Source organism: Agelaius phoeniceus, chromosome 4, assembly GCF_051311805.1.
Source record: "Agelaius phoeniceus isolate bAgePho1 chromosome 4, bAgePho1.hap1, whole genome shotgun sequence".
Lineage (NCBI taxonomy): Eukaryota > Metazoa > Chordata > Aves > Passeriformes > Icteridae > Agelaius > Agelaius phoeniceus.
The window spans coordinates 90,001-107,500 of NC_135268.1; the positions used below are offsets into that span (position 1 = coordinate 90,001).

Below are 17,500 nucleotides of genomic sequence, written 5' to 3' on the forward strand. Positions count from 1 at the left end.
CTCTTTCTTTCTTTCTTTGTCTCTCTCTCTTTGTTTCTTTCTCTCTTTCTTTCCCTGTATTTCTAATCTGGGATTTGCATTCTGGCTTTAGGATAAAAAAGCAGCAGTCGAAACGTTCAGGCTACCGAGGAGTGCAAAAAACCCCAAACGGTAATGATTTTAGGAAAACTATTTCCTCCATGGGAGCCTGAAATTTTCTACAGCTGCAGGTGACATAGAGCTTTTATTTCTTCTTCTAGATAGTTTATACTTAATACTCTATTTATACAGCGCCCCCTGCCGTCTGCATGGGCGCACTGCAGGCACAGCGCCCCCTGCCGTCTGCATGGGCGCACTTCAGGCACAGCGCCCCCTGCCGTCTGCATGGGCGAACTGCAGGCAGAGTGCCGCCTAATGACGTCACCTCGTCGACACGGCGCCCCGCCCCGGCCACGCCCCCAGCGCCCCTTGGAAAGACCCCAAGGCGTAGCCGTTTTGCCAGCTGCCTGATCAAAATGCCGACACCCACCTCGAGCCCTAGAAACGATTTCCCGCGACGCCGAACCCTGCAGGCGAACCGGAATGCCATCATCGCAATTGAAACGCCACAGAAAAGCTCGTCGGGGCCGCGCCGGCATCGGTGTTCCGTGCAGGCATTCCGGATAGACACACCGCCGGGGGCCCTTCGTTCTTCCGCCCTTTTGAGAAGGTCAAACAAACTCCGCCACGCGCCACGCCCAAGAGGGCTGCCTGGCGGCGGCGGGCTGCAGTACCGCGCTCTGCCCACAAGGCGGCAGCACTGCCGCCCACCCCAGCCGGGGGCGCCGCGCGCCTTGGGCCTGCGGGCGGCCAAGGCGGCAAAAAAGAACAGGGGCCATCCCCCCCAGAAGCTGCTTTGAAATAAATGCCCCAAAGCAACCAGGAAGAAGAAAAAAATCCTCCTGCCTCTAACCTAATAGGATAAAAAAAAAAAAAAAAAAAAAAAAAACACCAAACCAAACCCAAACCCAACAATTTCTTTAAAAAATATGTAAATATTTTTAAAAATAGTTTTTCATATTAATATTCACTTTTCTATTTATAATGCGTATTGATGTATATTTATACATTTCTATTTATAAATAAATTTCTATTCTATATTACATCTCTCCCTAGTACTTAAATTTATTTCTCTATTTTTATACCTATTTTTACATAGTAAGTATATATTTGTTAGGATTTTTGCTTCTGTAACGCTTACATTATTTAAAATAATTCCCTGCCCCTACCCGGATAAAAGCCAAAAAGAACCCCTTTAATTTCGACTGCATTTAAATTTGTAAAAAAAATTTTTTTTTTTCATCTTTATATCCACATTTATATTTCAAATGTATATTGATGTGTAATGTTTATTTTTACATTTATAATTTCCGATTTTTTATAAGTTTATATTCTATTTTACATCTGTTCCTATTTCTTCTATTTATTGACATCTTTTTATTCATATCTTTCTATATTTAATCTATATTTCTGTGTTAGGATTTTTACTTCTGTAACTCTTCCATTATTTAAAATAAAACCCCTGCCTCTACCCAAATTCAAGCCAAAAAGAACCCCTTTCTTTTCAACTCTATTTCAATCTTTTTAAAATTGTATCTTTCAGGTTCATATTCACATTGACATTTAAACTGTATATCAATGTCTACTCTTATTTGTATTCTATATTACATCCCTTCCTACTATTGCTATTTCCTTAGGTTTTATATTTATATCTTGATTATCTATCTCAATATTTAGAAACAGGTAAGAGTAATATCTATATTCATATTATTTCAAATAAAAACCCTGCCTCTAACCCAAGAAGAACCCAAAAAACCCCAACCCTTGCTTTAGACAATATTTAAATAGATTTTACCCCTAGGTTTTCCTATTGATAGTCACATTTCTATTTATAATGTGTATTGCTTACTGGTCCATTTCTCTTTATCAATGTCAATTTATAAATCAATTGATATTCTATATTCCATCTATTCCGAGGACTTCTTTCTATATTTTATACGTATTTTGATTCATTGATCATCTATTTCTGCCTTCAGATTTTCACTTCTGGAACACTTGTATGATTTCAAATAAAACCCCTGCCTCTACTCAAACAAAAGCCAAAAAATTCCCTTTCTTTCCAACTATATTTACATCTTCTTCTATTTCTATTCCCATTCTCATTTATATTGCCACATAAGGTCATTTCTATTCTATACTACAACTCTTCATATTACTGACATAGATTTAGATTTCAATTTCTATCCATAGTTTCGTCATTTCTCTTTCTAGACTTATGATAGATGTCTATCTTAAGATTCACATTTCTATAATACTTCTATTATTTCAAATAAAAGCCCTGCCTCTAACCAAACAAAAACCAAAGACACCCCTTTATCTAAACCACATTTAAAACTCTAAAAATCATCTCATTTTTCATCATTCTCTTCACATTTACTTTTATAATTTTTATTTATTACATTTGTAGGTATTATACATACTCGAGAGAATACCTTTTAATAGAATAATAGATATATAGTATTTTATATCCTAGATATTCTTTTACTTCTATTTCTTTATATTCAATATTTAGAGAGATCGGTATACGCATTATATATTTGGAGATCTGGATTTTTATTTTTATATTATTTCTATCTAGAAAAAAAACCCCAGCCTATAACCTAATAAAAAAATCCCAAAGAATCCCCAATTCCTTTTAACTCTATCTAAATATTTTTTTATTTACAACCGATCTTTATATATCTTTGTATACATATATAATAGACTATCATTTCTATAGATTAGCATCTGTTACAATAATATACTATATAGTATAGTTTTATGTGTTTATCTATTTGTTTTCTCTATTTATGTTTACCACTATCATTTTATATTTGTTTTTATATAGATATTTATTTCTACTTTAATTAATCTATATATTAGACCGTATCAATTCATGAACCCAACGCATCAGAACCACACAAATACCGCGCCTTCGGCAGCACCGGTACGCAGCCCACGCTCATCCCATCGCAGCGTATCCAAACCAAACCTATTTCTAGGACTAACAGAACAAAGACCCCACAACATTTAACCCTAAGAAAAACTCAAATCAACCGAACTGTCAAGACATTTGAAATCCCACTATAACTAGCCCAAAAGCTCCGTACATTCTCATCATAAACTTCCTCCTCAACCAATGGCTCAAAACCCCAAAAAACTCAGATACACATGGAAAATGACAGAACTGCTAGTCAAAACAAACACCCGTGAAAAATTAAATCCAACCAACTCACTAAACTCAAAACCCTACAACTGACCCTAAACATTACTAAAAAAAGCCCCCCAAAGCTCTACCTTGAGGCTAACTCACAAATAATAACCAATCATCTAGAAAGGTTATCTTCCAAATTTTAAAACAACTCATTAAAAGCATGAAAATAAAAAAAATCGAAACTATTAAAATACTAAAAAATATCACTACCCAAATTGAAAGACATATTGCCTCTAGAAACCCACCGTATACAAATGCCCCTGTCCCCCAAAGAAAACCAGAAACAAAACAGCAAAGCAGAAAGAAATCGGAACTTAGGAACGCTAAAACCAGAACGTTCAAGAAGTTCCACCATATCCCTGATCGTACACCGACTACAAACAACGTGAAACGATACAAACAATTCTTAAAGACCGCCTTAAAACCACTACATTAAAAACCCTTTCAACAATTCAAAACTGCATTGAACAAAAGCCATCTCATAAATTAACACCCAAAACTCCAGCAGCCCAGCTGGCCCTACAAATCTCTCTGTTGATACACACAGTAAACAAAACCAAAATCCCAGGAATGCCTATCAGAAGTCTAGGAAAGAAACCTCTTGAAATTAATCCTACCTCAAATACAAACCAACCCGTCCAGAAAGTTAGCTTCACTCAAAAAAACTATTTACACAGAGGTAATAAGACCAAGAAATAAAACAACACACCATATAACGAACCACCAACGAATACAACAGCGAAGGAAAAAAAAAAAAAACCCACGTTTTTTTCTTTTTTTTTATTTCAACTAGCTTCCTTTATTAGCTAGAACCAAAGATTTTGCCAGGGCTGTAAACAACAACAACAACTTCTTTTTCTTCTTCTCCTTCTGAAATGTCCCTTCTCCTTCCCAAATTCCTTACAACTTCTGAGTTTGAATCCAAGCCAAAAGCAAAATTCGTGCACTTGTGAGTCCGGTGCTCCTGTCAGATTCTCTGTCTCCCTCCACATCTTCTTACACTTTCAGTCTGAACGCTGTCCTGCCCTGATGAGTTTGACAGAAGAATTGGCACATGTTAAGAGAGCATTTCCCTCCCTCCCTCCCTCCCTCCCCAGAGCTGGTTTCCTTAGCGCATTTCAATCGATCCCAAGCCCGCAATGATGCGCTCTCTGCCGGAAAGGGGAAACACGTGCTAGTGAACAGCAGCTCAGAAACAATTCTTTTCTAATGTTACCTGCTCTACTTGACTGCTCGCTAACACAAGTCTCATTTTACCATTGCAGGGAGAAGGCTGTAGGAAAATGTCTGATGAGCAGCCACAAAAGGCCTCACTCCCTGCTACACAGCCTGCAACAACCTCGGCAGAGCGGAGCAGCCAAATCACCGCGCTCTCCTTGCCGTGGGCAAGGGTAGAAGATGACTGGGGGAGGCACATAAAAAGAAGGGAAACGCTCCTATAAATGCACAGCCATTTGCTTTCAGAAGCCCAGAGTTCAGGATCTTCTCTAGGAAGCCAGACGTGACATGATATTTCTAAGATTTTCTTCTTCATCGAAGGAAATGTCCGTACATACACACTCTTACAAACGTACCTACGGTTCTGGGGTTTTTTTCTTCTGAAGCTCCAAGAATGATTTCCCACCTTGATTCATTCAGAAGAAACGGCCCCTGTGACTCAGGTCAGAAGGGCGGCCTGCGTTTTTGATCACGACAGCTTTTGGCTTTACCCTGTGAGCAGGAGCAGCCAGAGCTGAGGCTCAGCAGAGGCTGACCCCGGCCAGCCCCTTCCTCCCTTCCCCGTGTCACAAGGACTTCCAGGCAGAAGGATGCAAAGCAGGTTTGTGTCTTTTCTCTTCAGTGCCAAGAGGTAAAAGATGTAGGCTTTGAAATAACTAATGACCCTCTCTTGGAACTCTCCCAAGGACAGTTTGAAAGCAAAGACAGAAGATTGCTGCTAAATCCATATGGGATAAGGATGAGAGCAGCAAGGATCCGAGGCCAGCAGCGTTGCCAGGCAGTGTCACGTCCCTGCCACCTTGTGACAAGGCACACAGCTGCAAAGCCCAAAGCCTGCAAGCCCTGCAGCTGCCGCACGGATGGACCTGGTTCCCTTCCCAGGTGCCCAGAGGGACACCTGAGGGCAGGTGTCGTCCCCCGCCCCCCGAGGGCGCACCCAGAGCCCCAGGCAGGGACGGAGTCACTGGCTGCTCTCTGGGGACGAGACCCTCCCTGCAGGTGACACCGGCTTGTCCTCTCCCTGTGGCACAGGGACCTCCAGGCTCTATGACCAGCCTCATTTTGTCAGCATCCAGGTGCTGTGCTAGAGCCAGAGGGGTCAAGGCTTTCCAGAACCATAGGATCCTTGTGGTTGGAAAAGCCTTCTAAGGACATCGAGCCCAGCTGCTGCCCCCCCAAATCAGGTCCCTAAACACCACATCTTGACATCCTTGACATGTCTCCAGGCATGGGGACTTTCCCTGGGCTCCTACGCCTCAGCACCCTTTCAGGGAAGAAATTTTCCCTCCAATCCAATCTAAGCCTTCCCTGCTGCAAGTTGAGGCCATTTCCTTTTGCCGTGTCACTTCTTACCTGGGAGACCTCGGTACTTCAACCTTACCTGCTCCTTCCCTAGGCGGTCTCTGGCTTGGCTGGAGGAGAGGAGAAACACTCCCACCACAGGAATGGCAGCTCAGGAGGTCCCACACCAAGGCCAGGGGGAGCAGCCGTCCTCGCCAGAGCTCGCACGTCCCTTCTTCTCAGAGATTGGCTCTGCTTTTCCTCCCGGGCAGATCTCTGCTGAGTGCTTCACAATTGCCTGTTTGGAGGAGGGGGGGGAAAAGAGGTTAGCCAAGTTTTTTATCCAGACTTAGCTGCTGGCTTTGCCTCCTCCTGACTTCCTTCTGCTAAGAAAACAGCTGCCTTTGGACTTCTAGGGGCAACTTGCACGTCATGCCTGAAAAGGAACTACAGAAAAGCGCCTCATTTATAAAGCCTCAGCCAAGAAGACAGATGCAGCTGCAGCTTCGCCATGCCCACTGCCTGCAGAGCCGGCAGGCACCAGGCCAGCTCTGCTCCTCCTTCAAGTTGTTCCCAAAGCTGCTGGAAGAACTGAAGGCTCCTTTGGCCTTCCATTGCTCGGCTTGTCCCGAGAAAGAGCTTTGAGTGTTGTTACCCCTCCAGAAAGGAAGGGCCTTTCTGTCTCACACGCTCGGTGACACAAGGCTACGCAGCCTCTGCTCCAGGTGGGAAGGGCTTCCTTCCTCCTCTGGCACCTGGCTGGCACAGGGCACAGGTTGCTCAGAGGTCCTGGGGCTGCCCCATCGCTGCAAGTGCTCAAGGCCCCTCGGTGCTCTGCGATGAGGCTCTGAGCAAGCTGCTCGATGGAAGCACGTCCCTGCCCACGGCGGCAGCAGCCTTGGAATGAGGTGATCTTTAGAGCCCCTTGCAACCTGAATTCTTCCATGATTCTGTGAACTGAAAAAAGCGGGGAAAGAAATCTGTAAAGGTCACTAAATGCATCCAAGCACATCCCCATGGATCCAATCCTCAGCAGCCCATCCAAGGCAAGGTCAGAGCTCTCTGCCCACCGAGGACACGGCAAGCAGCACGGACCTTTCTCCCACTCTCCAGCACGGAGAAGTGGGAAGCCAGAGGGAGTCTGTCTGTTTACAGACACCGGAGGGCGGCGGGACGGGGCGGGGCGGGACGGGGCGGGCGGTCTTACCTTGCAAAGCTGGCGGCACAAAGGGCGGGCAGCGCCGCCGCCCCGCCGGGATTTTCCGGCCCGCCGTCGCTTCCGCCGCCTGGAGAGGCGCGTGCGCGGGCTCGGGGGGGGTGCAGCCCCGTTCCGATGGCGTTCGCCCGCCCCGCTCGCTGCCCCCGGCCCGCGGAGCGCTGCGACCGCGCCTCCGCCGCCCGCCGAAAGCGGCCCCGCCGGGCCGCCCCCCCCCCCGGCCATTCTTCTCAGCCATCGTGTCCCTTTTGCACTCCTGAACGTCTTTCACCCCTCCCGGCCATTTACGGAGCCCGCCCCGCCCGCCGCTCGCTCCCGCCCCGCCCGCCGCTCGCTCCCGCCCCTCGCCCTCGCCTCGCTCGGCAGCCGCGTCCTTGCCCCGCCCCCGGCAGCCAGCGGCGAGGGGCAGGGCGCTGGCTCGGGGGGCTGCAGTACCGCGCTCTGGCCACAGGGCGGCAGACTCCCGGGTCCCCGATATCCCCGCCCTTTTGGCCGCCATTTTGAGAAGGTCAAAAAAAAAAAAAAATCCCGCGACATTGGCGACGCGCCACTCCCAACATGGCGGCCGAGAGAGGACCCCCCCCCCCCCCCCCCTCGGGCGAGAGAGGCGGTTACTCACATGCCGGTCAGAAACACGCCAAAATACGCCCGCCCGCGGCGCCGCTGACCCCACAGCCCGTGTCGAGTACACCTAAAACGGCACAAAAATTCCGCCGGGGCTGCGCCGGCGTCAGTGTTCCGTGCAGGCAGTCCGCATAGACACACCGGGGTCCTCCGGTTGCCCGCCCTTTTGGCCGCCATTTTCAGAAGGTCAAACAAACTCCCGCGACATTGGTGACACGCCACTCCCAACATGGCGGCCGAGAGAGGACCCCCCCCCCTCGGGCGAGAGAGGCGGTTACTCACATGCCGGTCAGAAACACGCCAAAATACGCCCGCCCGCGGCGCCGCTGACCCCACAGCCCGTGTCGGGTACACCTAAAACGCCACAAAAATTCCGCCGGGACTGCGCCGGCGTCGGTGTTCCGTGCAGGCAGTCCGCATAGACACACCGCGGGCCTCCGGTTGCCCGCCCTTTTGGCCGCCATTTTCAGAAGGTCAAACAAACTCCGCCACGCGCCACGCCCAAGAGGGCTGCCTGGCGGCGGCGCCGGGCTGCAGTACCGCGCTCTGCCCACAAGGTGGCAGCACTGCCGCCCACCCCAGCGGGGGGCGCCGCGCGCCTTGGGCCTGCGGGCGGCCAAGGCGGCAAAAAAGAACAGGGGCCATCCCCCCAAAAACTCCTCTAAAAATAAATGCCAAAAACCTGCCTCTTACCAAACAAGAACCAAATAAGCCCCCTTTCTTTCATGCCTTCTTGAAATAAATTTGATAGTTCTAGTTTTCCTAATTCTATTCACACGCATATTTAGACCGGACAGTGATGTGTTACGTCGTTTATACAATCTATTATGCCTATTCCTATTATCTGTATTTATTCATACTTTGTGGTTGTAGCAATATCATTATCTATTGACTGTATATTTCTCGACTTCCATTTAGATTTCTATCATACTTTTATTCTTCCAAAAAAAATCCCATCTCTAACCAAACAAATACCAAATAACCCTTCTTTTCAACTCTATTGAAATAGTTTTATATTTAGAGCTTGCATAATTAGATTCACTTTTATAGTCACCGTTTAGACTGATGCATTCCATTCATCATTACATAGCACATATCTATTATTCACATCATAGAGATAAATCATTATTTTTATCATGTACCAAATCTACTGCTACAACTTCTTTTTCTAATAGTTTCAATTTTTATATCCATCTTGATGTATTCATAAGATCTTTTTACAAGTAGATTTCTACCTTTCTATCATTTGTATTTGTAGTTTTTATAATAAAACCCCTGCTTTTGCCAAGTAAAAAACAAAACCATCCTTTCTTTTAAACTACTTTTAATAATGTTGTTGTATTTACAGTTACCATATCTATAATGTTTTAGATATTATATCATAGCGATGGACTAGATTTATAGCTGTTTCCTATCATATACCATCATAAGATCTATACGGTATCACTTGTATTACGTGTTGTATGGATTTATGTCACTTTACATTTACAATCCTTTAATAATTTGATCTATATATCTGCATAGATTCGCAACACATTTCTAGATTTAAAATTTCCTTTGAGCTGTGTTTATATTTAGCATCTCTATTGATATATCTATCAACATACACAATGCTCTTTGAAAAATACAATATCTTATTGGAATATATCATGACTTAAGTTACCTGTTAAATTTTAAATAGGGATCGAATAGATCAAAATAAAAGTTTATTCCCATTTCTGCACATCTACTCGTTTTGTTTAAAGATAGCTATCCTTAGAATTTTACATTTAAAATCCAATTCCTAAATGCAATGACAAAACAAACAGCATCGAATTCCCACCAATGTCTTCCAAAACCATCAAGATACCTCCACCAGCCAAACAACTGCCAGCGAAAAAAACACACAACACTCTTTTCACTAACAGTTCTCATCACATCAGAAAAATTGAACCAAACGAAAAGAAAACCCTGGAGAAACACACGCAGCAAATCACAAAAACCTCTAAAAAAACCCAAACCAACTCGCTCAACTCCAATCAGTGCCACTGACCCTGAACGTTAGTTTAAAACTAACCGAAATTCTACATCTACACTAACTCAAAGAATAAGCAATACTCTGTCAAAAGAACTTTAGAAAGCGAACTAATGAACGAAATAGAAAAAAACCAAAAAATCTCAACCACTAAAAAATAAGAAAATAACTACCCAAAAAAAAAAAAACCTACTTAAAAAGACCCACCATATAAATACCCACGTTCCCAAAAATAAAACTGATCAATAACCACCAAATACGTCAAAGGACAACAAGAAACGAAAAGAAACAAAAGAAAAAAAGAAAAAAAAAAAAAAAAGAAAATACATTTGTAAAACAAAAGTCCCCCAAACCAAAGCAACTTTAATTTGCATCAAAAAAATTATTCCCAACTGAAGAATAAACGCATAGAACCTCATTCGATCAAAATAAAAATACCACCCAGAAATAAACACAAAGCCGAAAGAGAAACGTAACCATTCACAAGATCTCCCAAATGATCCGTAACAATAAAACGTACACTACAATCAAACAAACCAAAGAAATAAAAGCCCTGGAAGACGAGAAACACAAACGCAATTAGAGAGATTTTAAAAACCCCGCTGCTATTAACGACACGACGCCACCTCGAACCCACCGAAACAAACGCTACACGCCCACGCTAATAAAAGCCACCGCGACAGAATTAAAATCCGAGCCGCTGCTTCACCCAACGACCCGTAAAAACCATTGCACGCCTTTAAAAACAGAATAGCCCGGCAAAAAAAATATCCGACTACAGAACTCGATTCAAACCAAACCTTTATCGTCACCACCCGAAGAACCGAGAACCGTACCGGTCAGGAAGAACGCCATAGCCCTTAGCGCACACCCACTGCGACCAGAACAAACCCGTGCGACGGATCCCTACAAAGCCACCTCCGAACCACGACACCCAAGAACTTGCGGCAGCCCAACCCCGCGCTGCCGGCCCCGGACGGAGCGCGGCTCCCGGCGGCAAAGCGGCTCCTCCGGCGGCTGCTCCGGCGCGCAGGGGCGGCGCCGCCCCGGAGACCCCCCCACCCCCGCCCGCTCCCCCTGCCCGGGGGACCCCGGCGGCGCCCGAGCCCCGCGCCCGGAGCGGACAGAGCGGCCGGCACCGGCCGGGCCGGCGCAGCAGCGCCCGCGCCGCCTCTGCCGCCCTTGGCCGGCCCGGCGCCAGCTGCCCTCGGCTCCGCACGGCGGCTCGCACCGGCAAAGCGGCTCCGCCGCTGCCGCGCCAAATTCCCCCGTGCGCCTCGGCACCCGCCCGGCCCGGGCCGGCAGCGCTCCCGAGCGGCAACGCTCCGGCCCGGGCCGCGGCCACAAGAAGCGCCCTCAAATGCAGCGGCACAGCCCGACTGCAGCCCTGCAAACGCCGCCAGAGCTGCGGCTTCCCGCAACTCAACCCCGAAACTGACGCCGCGGGCGGCGCTCACCTCGCTTCAACAAGGGCAAAGAAATGGCTTCTCCCCTTCAAATTCATCCCCTGGGAGCGCAGAAAAGAAGGGGCTTTCCTCCAATGAAATCCTGCAAGCCATGTGCAAAGGGGGATTTTGACCTCCATTCAAACCCTTGCAAAGGAGGGACACCAGCGCTGTCCCCTCCATTTAAACCTTAGGATGATGAAAATGGGCTGGCTACCTTCAAATCAAAGCCATCCGATGACAACAATACTTTGCCCATTCCCGTTCAAATGGAACGCAGGGATTCCCTGTCACCCCTGGGATACCCCTAACAGCCGGGAAAAGGCAGCTTTTCCTTCAACCGACATCCTTGGAACCGCAAGCGAAAGCGGATCCCTCCCAGTTCAAACACAGACAATATTAGGAGAGTAGCTGCTTGCCTCTCCTTCATTTCTTTTGTCTTCACAAGCTCCCTTTTTGTTCCTGGGGAAGCGGGGAGGGGGGACTGCCAAGATCCAATTGAAAAGGGAAAGGACCAAAGTCCCCGCTCCAAATCCACACGCGCTCACCCGTTCGGCTGCTGCTTCCCGGCACAAAGATTCGTCCCTCGGCACCTCCTTGAAGCGATGCTCCGCGGATCCAAGCGCGTATCCAGGTGTTCGCCCAGACGCTGCCAGAAGCTCTCGCAGTCCTTCCATGAGACAGCCCCGGGAGCCCCCCCATGAACCCCTCTACTCAGCAGCTCCATGCAAAAGGCAGCTGAGGCGAAGCCTCCCCCTAAAACAGCCTCGCCCCCCCGGCAGGAGCCGGCCCCTCATCATCCTCACAGCTCACACCTGGGGCTGCTCCGAGCCCCCCATCATCCTCACAGCTCACACCTGGCGCTGATGCCACTCTCCAACAGCGCCTCTCCCCGTCCAGCACACAGCCCGCTTCTCACAGACACAGAGCCAACAGAAATCTGCTCCGGGTGCTGGCTTTTCTTAGTCCGTCTGCTTCCACAATTCAGACACGGACGTGCGCTGATGGCACTGAGGGAAAGCTTTCCAGTGCACAAAACTGTCATTCTGGTAGCACGCTTTGAGACGCCTTCAGAAAAAGCAGAATCAGCGCCGCCTCCTAAGAGCCCTGCTGAGGAACCCCGCCCTCCTTGGGACACCCAATGCAGCAGAGCTCGAAAAACGAGGGCAAAAGTCAAGCTTGGAGTGGAAAAGGACAATATAAATACAGCAGCCTTTCAAGAAAGCCTTCACACAGTAATAGTGGGACCCGGTCCCATTTCTTCTTTCCTTGCTCTCTGGAATGACATCAATACGAAGTAAAAAACCCACACGAAACACAAGGCAGAGCTGGGATTTGACACGTCTTCCTTTTGGCTCTCGGGATGACAAGCGCCTCTTCCGGGACTGCGACACGCTTTGGGCGCTGGCAGAGAACGGAGGCAAAAGGTGCCAGAGAGCCCTTTCTATCGCCTTCAGCCCCTGCAGCTGTTCTGAGGGTTCCAGGGCACAGCTCGCTCCGTTCCTAGATCAAAACCTCACGGCAATATCTTCAGAACTACTACGCATCTCCAGTCGGAACCTTCTACATTCCTGTAAACAAATGAGTGCATAGAGAGGGTTTCTCCCCAGCTGAGTTTAGAGACCAATTCCTATTCTTTAGCAATACCTAGAAAACCGAATGCCTTGCCAGGTTTTAGCATCCTACACCCACTCACCCCTCCCTGTGCATTTGGTGGCAGCTTTGGGTCCCTCTGGGGGACGGCACCCAGCGTGACCCCCGCCCCTCGCCCGCCCCCCACCTGCTCCTGCACCGCCGTGGGGCTCCCTCTCCTGGGCACCTTGGGCTGCCCCCAACGGCATCAGAGCCCCGAGTCTTCACCCCGCCTTTCCCTGACCCCCAAAGAAGGCTCCGAACGAATCCGACTGCCCCGGACAGCAGCGCAGCGCTTCCCCCAAGCCCTTCCCACACGTGCATGGCCCCAGCAAGGGATTCTGCTGCAACAAGAAAGGGGGGGCAGCCCCCAGAAGGCTTGAGGTTCCTGCCCAGCCTCGCTGTCACGGGCCAGGGGCAGCGAGAGAGGGAGCGGCACAGACGGCGGCGACGGCCCGGCACGGAGCGGGGGCCGCTCTCAGCGCGATGCCGGCAAAGCCGCAGCTCCGGCGCTGTCGGCCGCGCTGCTTGAGCGGCACGGGGCGATCCGCCGAGAGCCTCCGGCCCCGCGCGGGGACTCCCGCAAGGGCCCAGGGGCGCCGGGCTCCGGCCCTCGGGGCTTTATTCTCCGGCAGCCCGAGCCCCGCGGCTGCGGGGCAAAGAAGGAAAGGGGGCACGGGAAGAGAGGAGCGAGAGCAGGGCACGACAAAGGGCGGCGAGGGAGCTCGGGCTGTGCAGGAAAGCGGCACGGGAAGGGAAAGCCCGGGACGAGGGTACACGGAGGCTGGGCACAGGAAGGAGACAGGGGGAACAGAAGGGAGTAGCGGGCTAGGGACAGGACAGGAAGGAGCCGGCTTTGCGGGGGGAGAGGGAATGGGGGAAAGGGAGCGAGAGAAGGCGAATACGGGGAGAAGGAAGGAGGGCTAGAGAGAGGGACAGGCGGGGAAGCCTCCCAGAGCCCCGGCTGCACCCCGAGCCCGGCCCGGCGCCTCGCCCTGCCCGGGATGCTGCGGCGCTCGGCGGAGCTCGGCTCGCTCCGGAGACGCTCGGCTCCGGTCGGCTCTTGGCGCCTCAACTCGGCTCTTGGCGCCTGCATTCGCCTCTTCGGCCGAGCTCGCCTCGCTTCGGCCCAACTCCCAGCCGCTCTGTGCCTTCGGCGCGCCTCGGCTCCGCTCGCCTCGCCTCGGCTCCCCGACGGCGGGCGGGCAAGCGCCGCCGCCTCCCGTTCAGCTCGCCCGGCTCGGGGCTCTCCCGCTGCCGCGTCCCGCGGGCGGCCCGGCCACGGCGCGGACACGACCGGGAGCGCGGGCTCGGGCAGGAGCTCATTAGGCTGGGAGCGCACTGGCGCTAAGCAGCGCGCACGAGAGCAGCAGGCTCGCTTCGCCTGAGCTCGGCTCGCTTCGCTTCAGGCAGCCTCGGAAGCCTCGCCTCGGTTCGCTCGAGGCCGTCAGGGTCGGCCGCTCTCGCCTTGCTTCGGCCGAGCTCGTGCGATTCCCCCGAAGGCGGCGGCGTTCGGTTGTGGTTTTAGAAATATCCTCCTCTATCGATTGGATCTCTCTACAGTTAGATTTATATTTCTAGAATACTTCTATTAATCCAAAGAAAAACCCCATCTCTAACCAAATAAATACAAGAAAACACCTTCTTTTAAACGGTATCGAAATATTTTTATACTTTGTATAGTTATACTCACATTTATATTTATCGTTTCTTTTGATGCAATCTATTAATAATTATCTATAATATCTATAAAATTCTAGACATGTATTTAAAGTATTATCTATATTATGTATCGTATCTACTGCTGCAACTGACTTTTTCTTCTAGTTTTAAACTTTATCTGTATGTATTTATGATATCTTTCTAGACTTAGATTTCTACCTTCATATTCTTTGTATTTATCATTTTTATCATCAAAACCCTGCCTATTGACAAGTAAAAAAAACCGCTTTCTTTAACGATCTAAAAAATATTTTTATATTTATAATTTTCCTATTTCTATTTATAATTTGCTCTCTAGTACGTGATAACATACCTGCTCCTGCACCGCAGTGGGGCTCCCTCTCCTGGGCACCTCGGGGTGCCCCCAGTGGCATCAGAGCCCCGAGTCTTCACCCCCCTCCCCCTTTTCCTCTAGTTAGAAACTACACTGGAACTTTTTTCTGGAAACAAAGACATGACCTAAATCCTCTCCCCATGTCCTAGACAGATAGATGTTCAGTTCTTAGTTGACTGGGCAGCAGTTTCTTCAATAGAATGATAAACAATATGGAAACGTTTTAGCTACAAGCAAATAGACAAATCGGAACAAGGTCCTGGTGGCCAGCCACTGCAGTTCTTTTGAAGCAATTTTTTAAACAATCAAATACTGATACCACAAAAAATAAAGCAAAAAGCTGACTACCGGCTAAGAAAGAAGGAAAAATTAACTTTTGACGACAACAACAACATTCCAAGGACACAGGCTTTTTTCCAATCTCAGACCTTATTACTACTACCTCTCTTGGGAATTCTCATCGTGGATCCCAAAAGGAATAAATCCCTCAGCGTGTCCTAAAGCACCAAGGAGCTACCTACAAGTGAAGGTGGCTACTTTCAGTGCAGACACAGCTGATGACACAGCAGCGGCACAGTTCCGTGCTGCACAGGGATAGTACTGTCTCCTCTTCTCCAGCAGCTGACTCTCTCCTGCCATGGCTTCTGTAAATGCATCAGAGCACGACCTTAACCACAAACAGGCAAGAAAACACCATCCGAAGTCTTTCATTAAGCAGTACAAGAAGGGTTCCAAGCAGAGACCAACAGAATTTCAAGGAAGCAGTATGCAATTAAACCACCTCAGACTCGTTCAAGTATCCGGCAAAATGGAACCATTCAGAAATGACAAAGAAAACCCCCCCAAGTATTTATACAGGAGTCCTTAATGTCAGAAAGGGGATGACAGGTTATGTTCAGATAAGATGAATGTTTATTTGGATCTATAAATAAACTTCTCTCGTGGTCCTTTGCCAAAAAATAGAACCTACAAGTGAACACCTACACCTGCCTAAAGAGACCTAACGAGCCCCTGGCAGCCACCGGCATCAAAGCGCAGTCGATGTTTCTAATCCAGGGGAAGGAGAACAATATCACCTTTTGTTCTCTCCAGTTTGTTTCCTCTGCAGTCCTAGCTGCTTCTTATGATTTTTACAGTCTCTGTATCTTCTCGGGCAGCGCTGAGTCTGACGACCGGGATACGAGAGTCCTTCCCTGCCCTACGGAGAGAACCAGGAAAAAAAGTTCAAAAAAGAACAGGGCAGTTTGAAGTTAATACCTCCGACGAGAAGCAGCACCCGACAAACAGAGCAACGGTGAACAAAGCGTGACACCTCCCTGGGGACAGAAGACTTACAAACTCTCCGGGATTTACAATTCCAGTAACCAAGCCCTTCAGCACAGCAGCCAAGTGTCCCATTAGGTGGTGCTGCACCAAGGAATGATCCCAGAGGTTCCAAAGAGTGAAATGCACGTTATCGTCCAAAGACGTAAAATCTTGCAAAATAACAAAACTACAATAGATCTAAACTACAGGGCAAGAGTACCAGTGTTAGCTTGAGGAGCTGGAACCATCCAGGTGAGCAACTGCTAACTGGATCCTCAACAGAGTTTGAGGAACCCTTCAGGATACAGAAGGGTTTTCCCCAGAAATTGCACAGGCCGAGTTTTGATAGAAGTACACTTGCCAGATGCTCAGAAACGTCACCCATCCTCCTCCGGGTGTCCTGAGAGAGCTGCGAATGGCTCTCACGTGGTTTGAGCTGGTTCTGTAAGGGCTCAGGCTGAATTTCACCAGATGCAACCAAACTGGGCAACACCCAGTGGGACAGAAGGAACCCAAAGCTTGTTTTACCCAAAGCTTGGGTAAGCAGAGCTCCAGCAAATACCGAGGAAACGGACAGAACGGGGTAACAAATAATAAACATACCTTTTTTTTTTTTTTTTTTTTTTTTTTTTCAGATGAGCAAAACAATTAAGGAGAAGGTGAAAACCTCACCATGACTGAACATTTCATCACCTGTAAGCTGACCATCCTTAGCATAGAGGACTCCAAATTTAAAATTCACCGATCCCTGGAAAATAAAACCAAATATTATTTGGTGAACAGTCAAACAGAAGACATAAAAATTTGGTTCCTCTAATCTTTGCCTACATCCTACACGTTAGAACATACATTTTATACCATCTCCTACTACACAATAATTTACCTTTAAACTTTGATAGTATAGCATAAAATCATTAACTTAAATTGGTGATCTATTATTATTTAGTTGGTGCTTCAAGTTATTTTTGCTGTCAGGTTCAAAAAAACATGACTTCTTTTTACTGTAACGAGCAATTGATTTAGAACTCATCAAAAGCCCATCAAAATACAAAGCCGTATTCACCGGACGGGTCTGTGAGCAAGAAGTAGTTACGCTTGTACTCACCTCTTGCCCTTCAAGAACCAATAAATCCTGTCAACAAAAACAGCATCTTTAGCCCCCTCCTATTAAAGATTCTACAAGGATGATGGTTTTATTGGTGTTTAGAAGTTTGGATTTGAAATGGCCAGCTCAATGGATAAAGAGACAGTTTAAGTAGTATTAGATTATTATTATTATTCTTATTAGCTACTGGAAGAAACAAACCAGTAGGATCTATACTTAATTACTTCTATTTCCAGGAAATCATAAAGAAAAAGAACCAAACCAAAAAAAGTCACTTCCTACCTTTTGTATCTCAGGATGAAAAATGTCTCTTGGGCTCTTCTCCAGTTTCTC

At 48.1% G+C, this 17,500-nt stretch overlaps 1 protein-coding gene and 1 long non-coding RNA gene across 3 annotated transcripts in view; both read right to left on the reverse strand.

Annotated features, from left to right (window-relative positions):
* Positions 1 to 4,059: 4,059 nt before the first annotated feature.
* On the reverse strand, positions 4,060 to 11,762 carry LOC143693790 (uncharacterized). The gene is made up of 3 exons (XR_013181741.1): positions 11,618 to 11,762; positions 5,871 to 6,727; positions 4,060 to 4,297 (listed from the first exon to the last, which is right to left on the reverse strand). It is a non-coding gene; the product is annotated as an uncharacterized LOC143693790 (long non-coding RNA).
* A 3,262-nt stretch (positions 11,763 to 15,024) lies between these two features.
* Positions 15,025 to 17,500, reverse strand: part of LOC129120057 (GTPase-activating Rap/Ran-GAP domain-like protein 3) — a 4,196-nt gene continuing 1,720 nt past the window's right edge. Inside the window, exons 3-7 of one of the 2 annotated variants that reach the window (XM_077176647.1) lie at positions 17,450 to 17,500; positions 17,168 to 17,194; positions 16,735 to 16,810; positions 15,834 to 15,955; positions 15,025 to 15,424 (exon numbers count right to left, since the gene is read on the reverse strand). The exon at positions 17,450 to 17,500 is cut by the window's right edge and continues 13 nt beyond it. In XM_077176647.1, the coding sequence (XP_077032762.1) occupies positions 15,888 to 15,955; positions 16,735 to 16,810; positions 17,168 to 17,194; positions 17,450 to 17,500 (222 nt within the window). In that variant the 3' untranslated portion in view covers positions 15,025 to 15,424; positions 15,834 to 15,887. The remainder of the gene's footprint in view (positions 15,425 to 15,833; positions 15,956 to 16,734; positions 16,811 to 17,167; positions 17,195 to 17,449) is intronic. The other variant, XR_008534177.2, reaches the window with a different exon arrangement.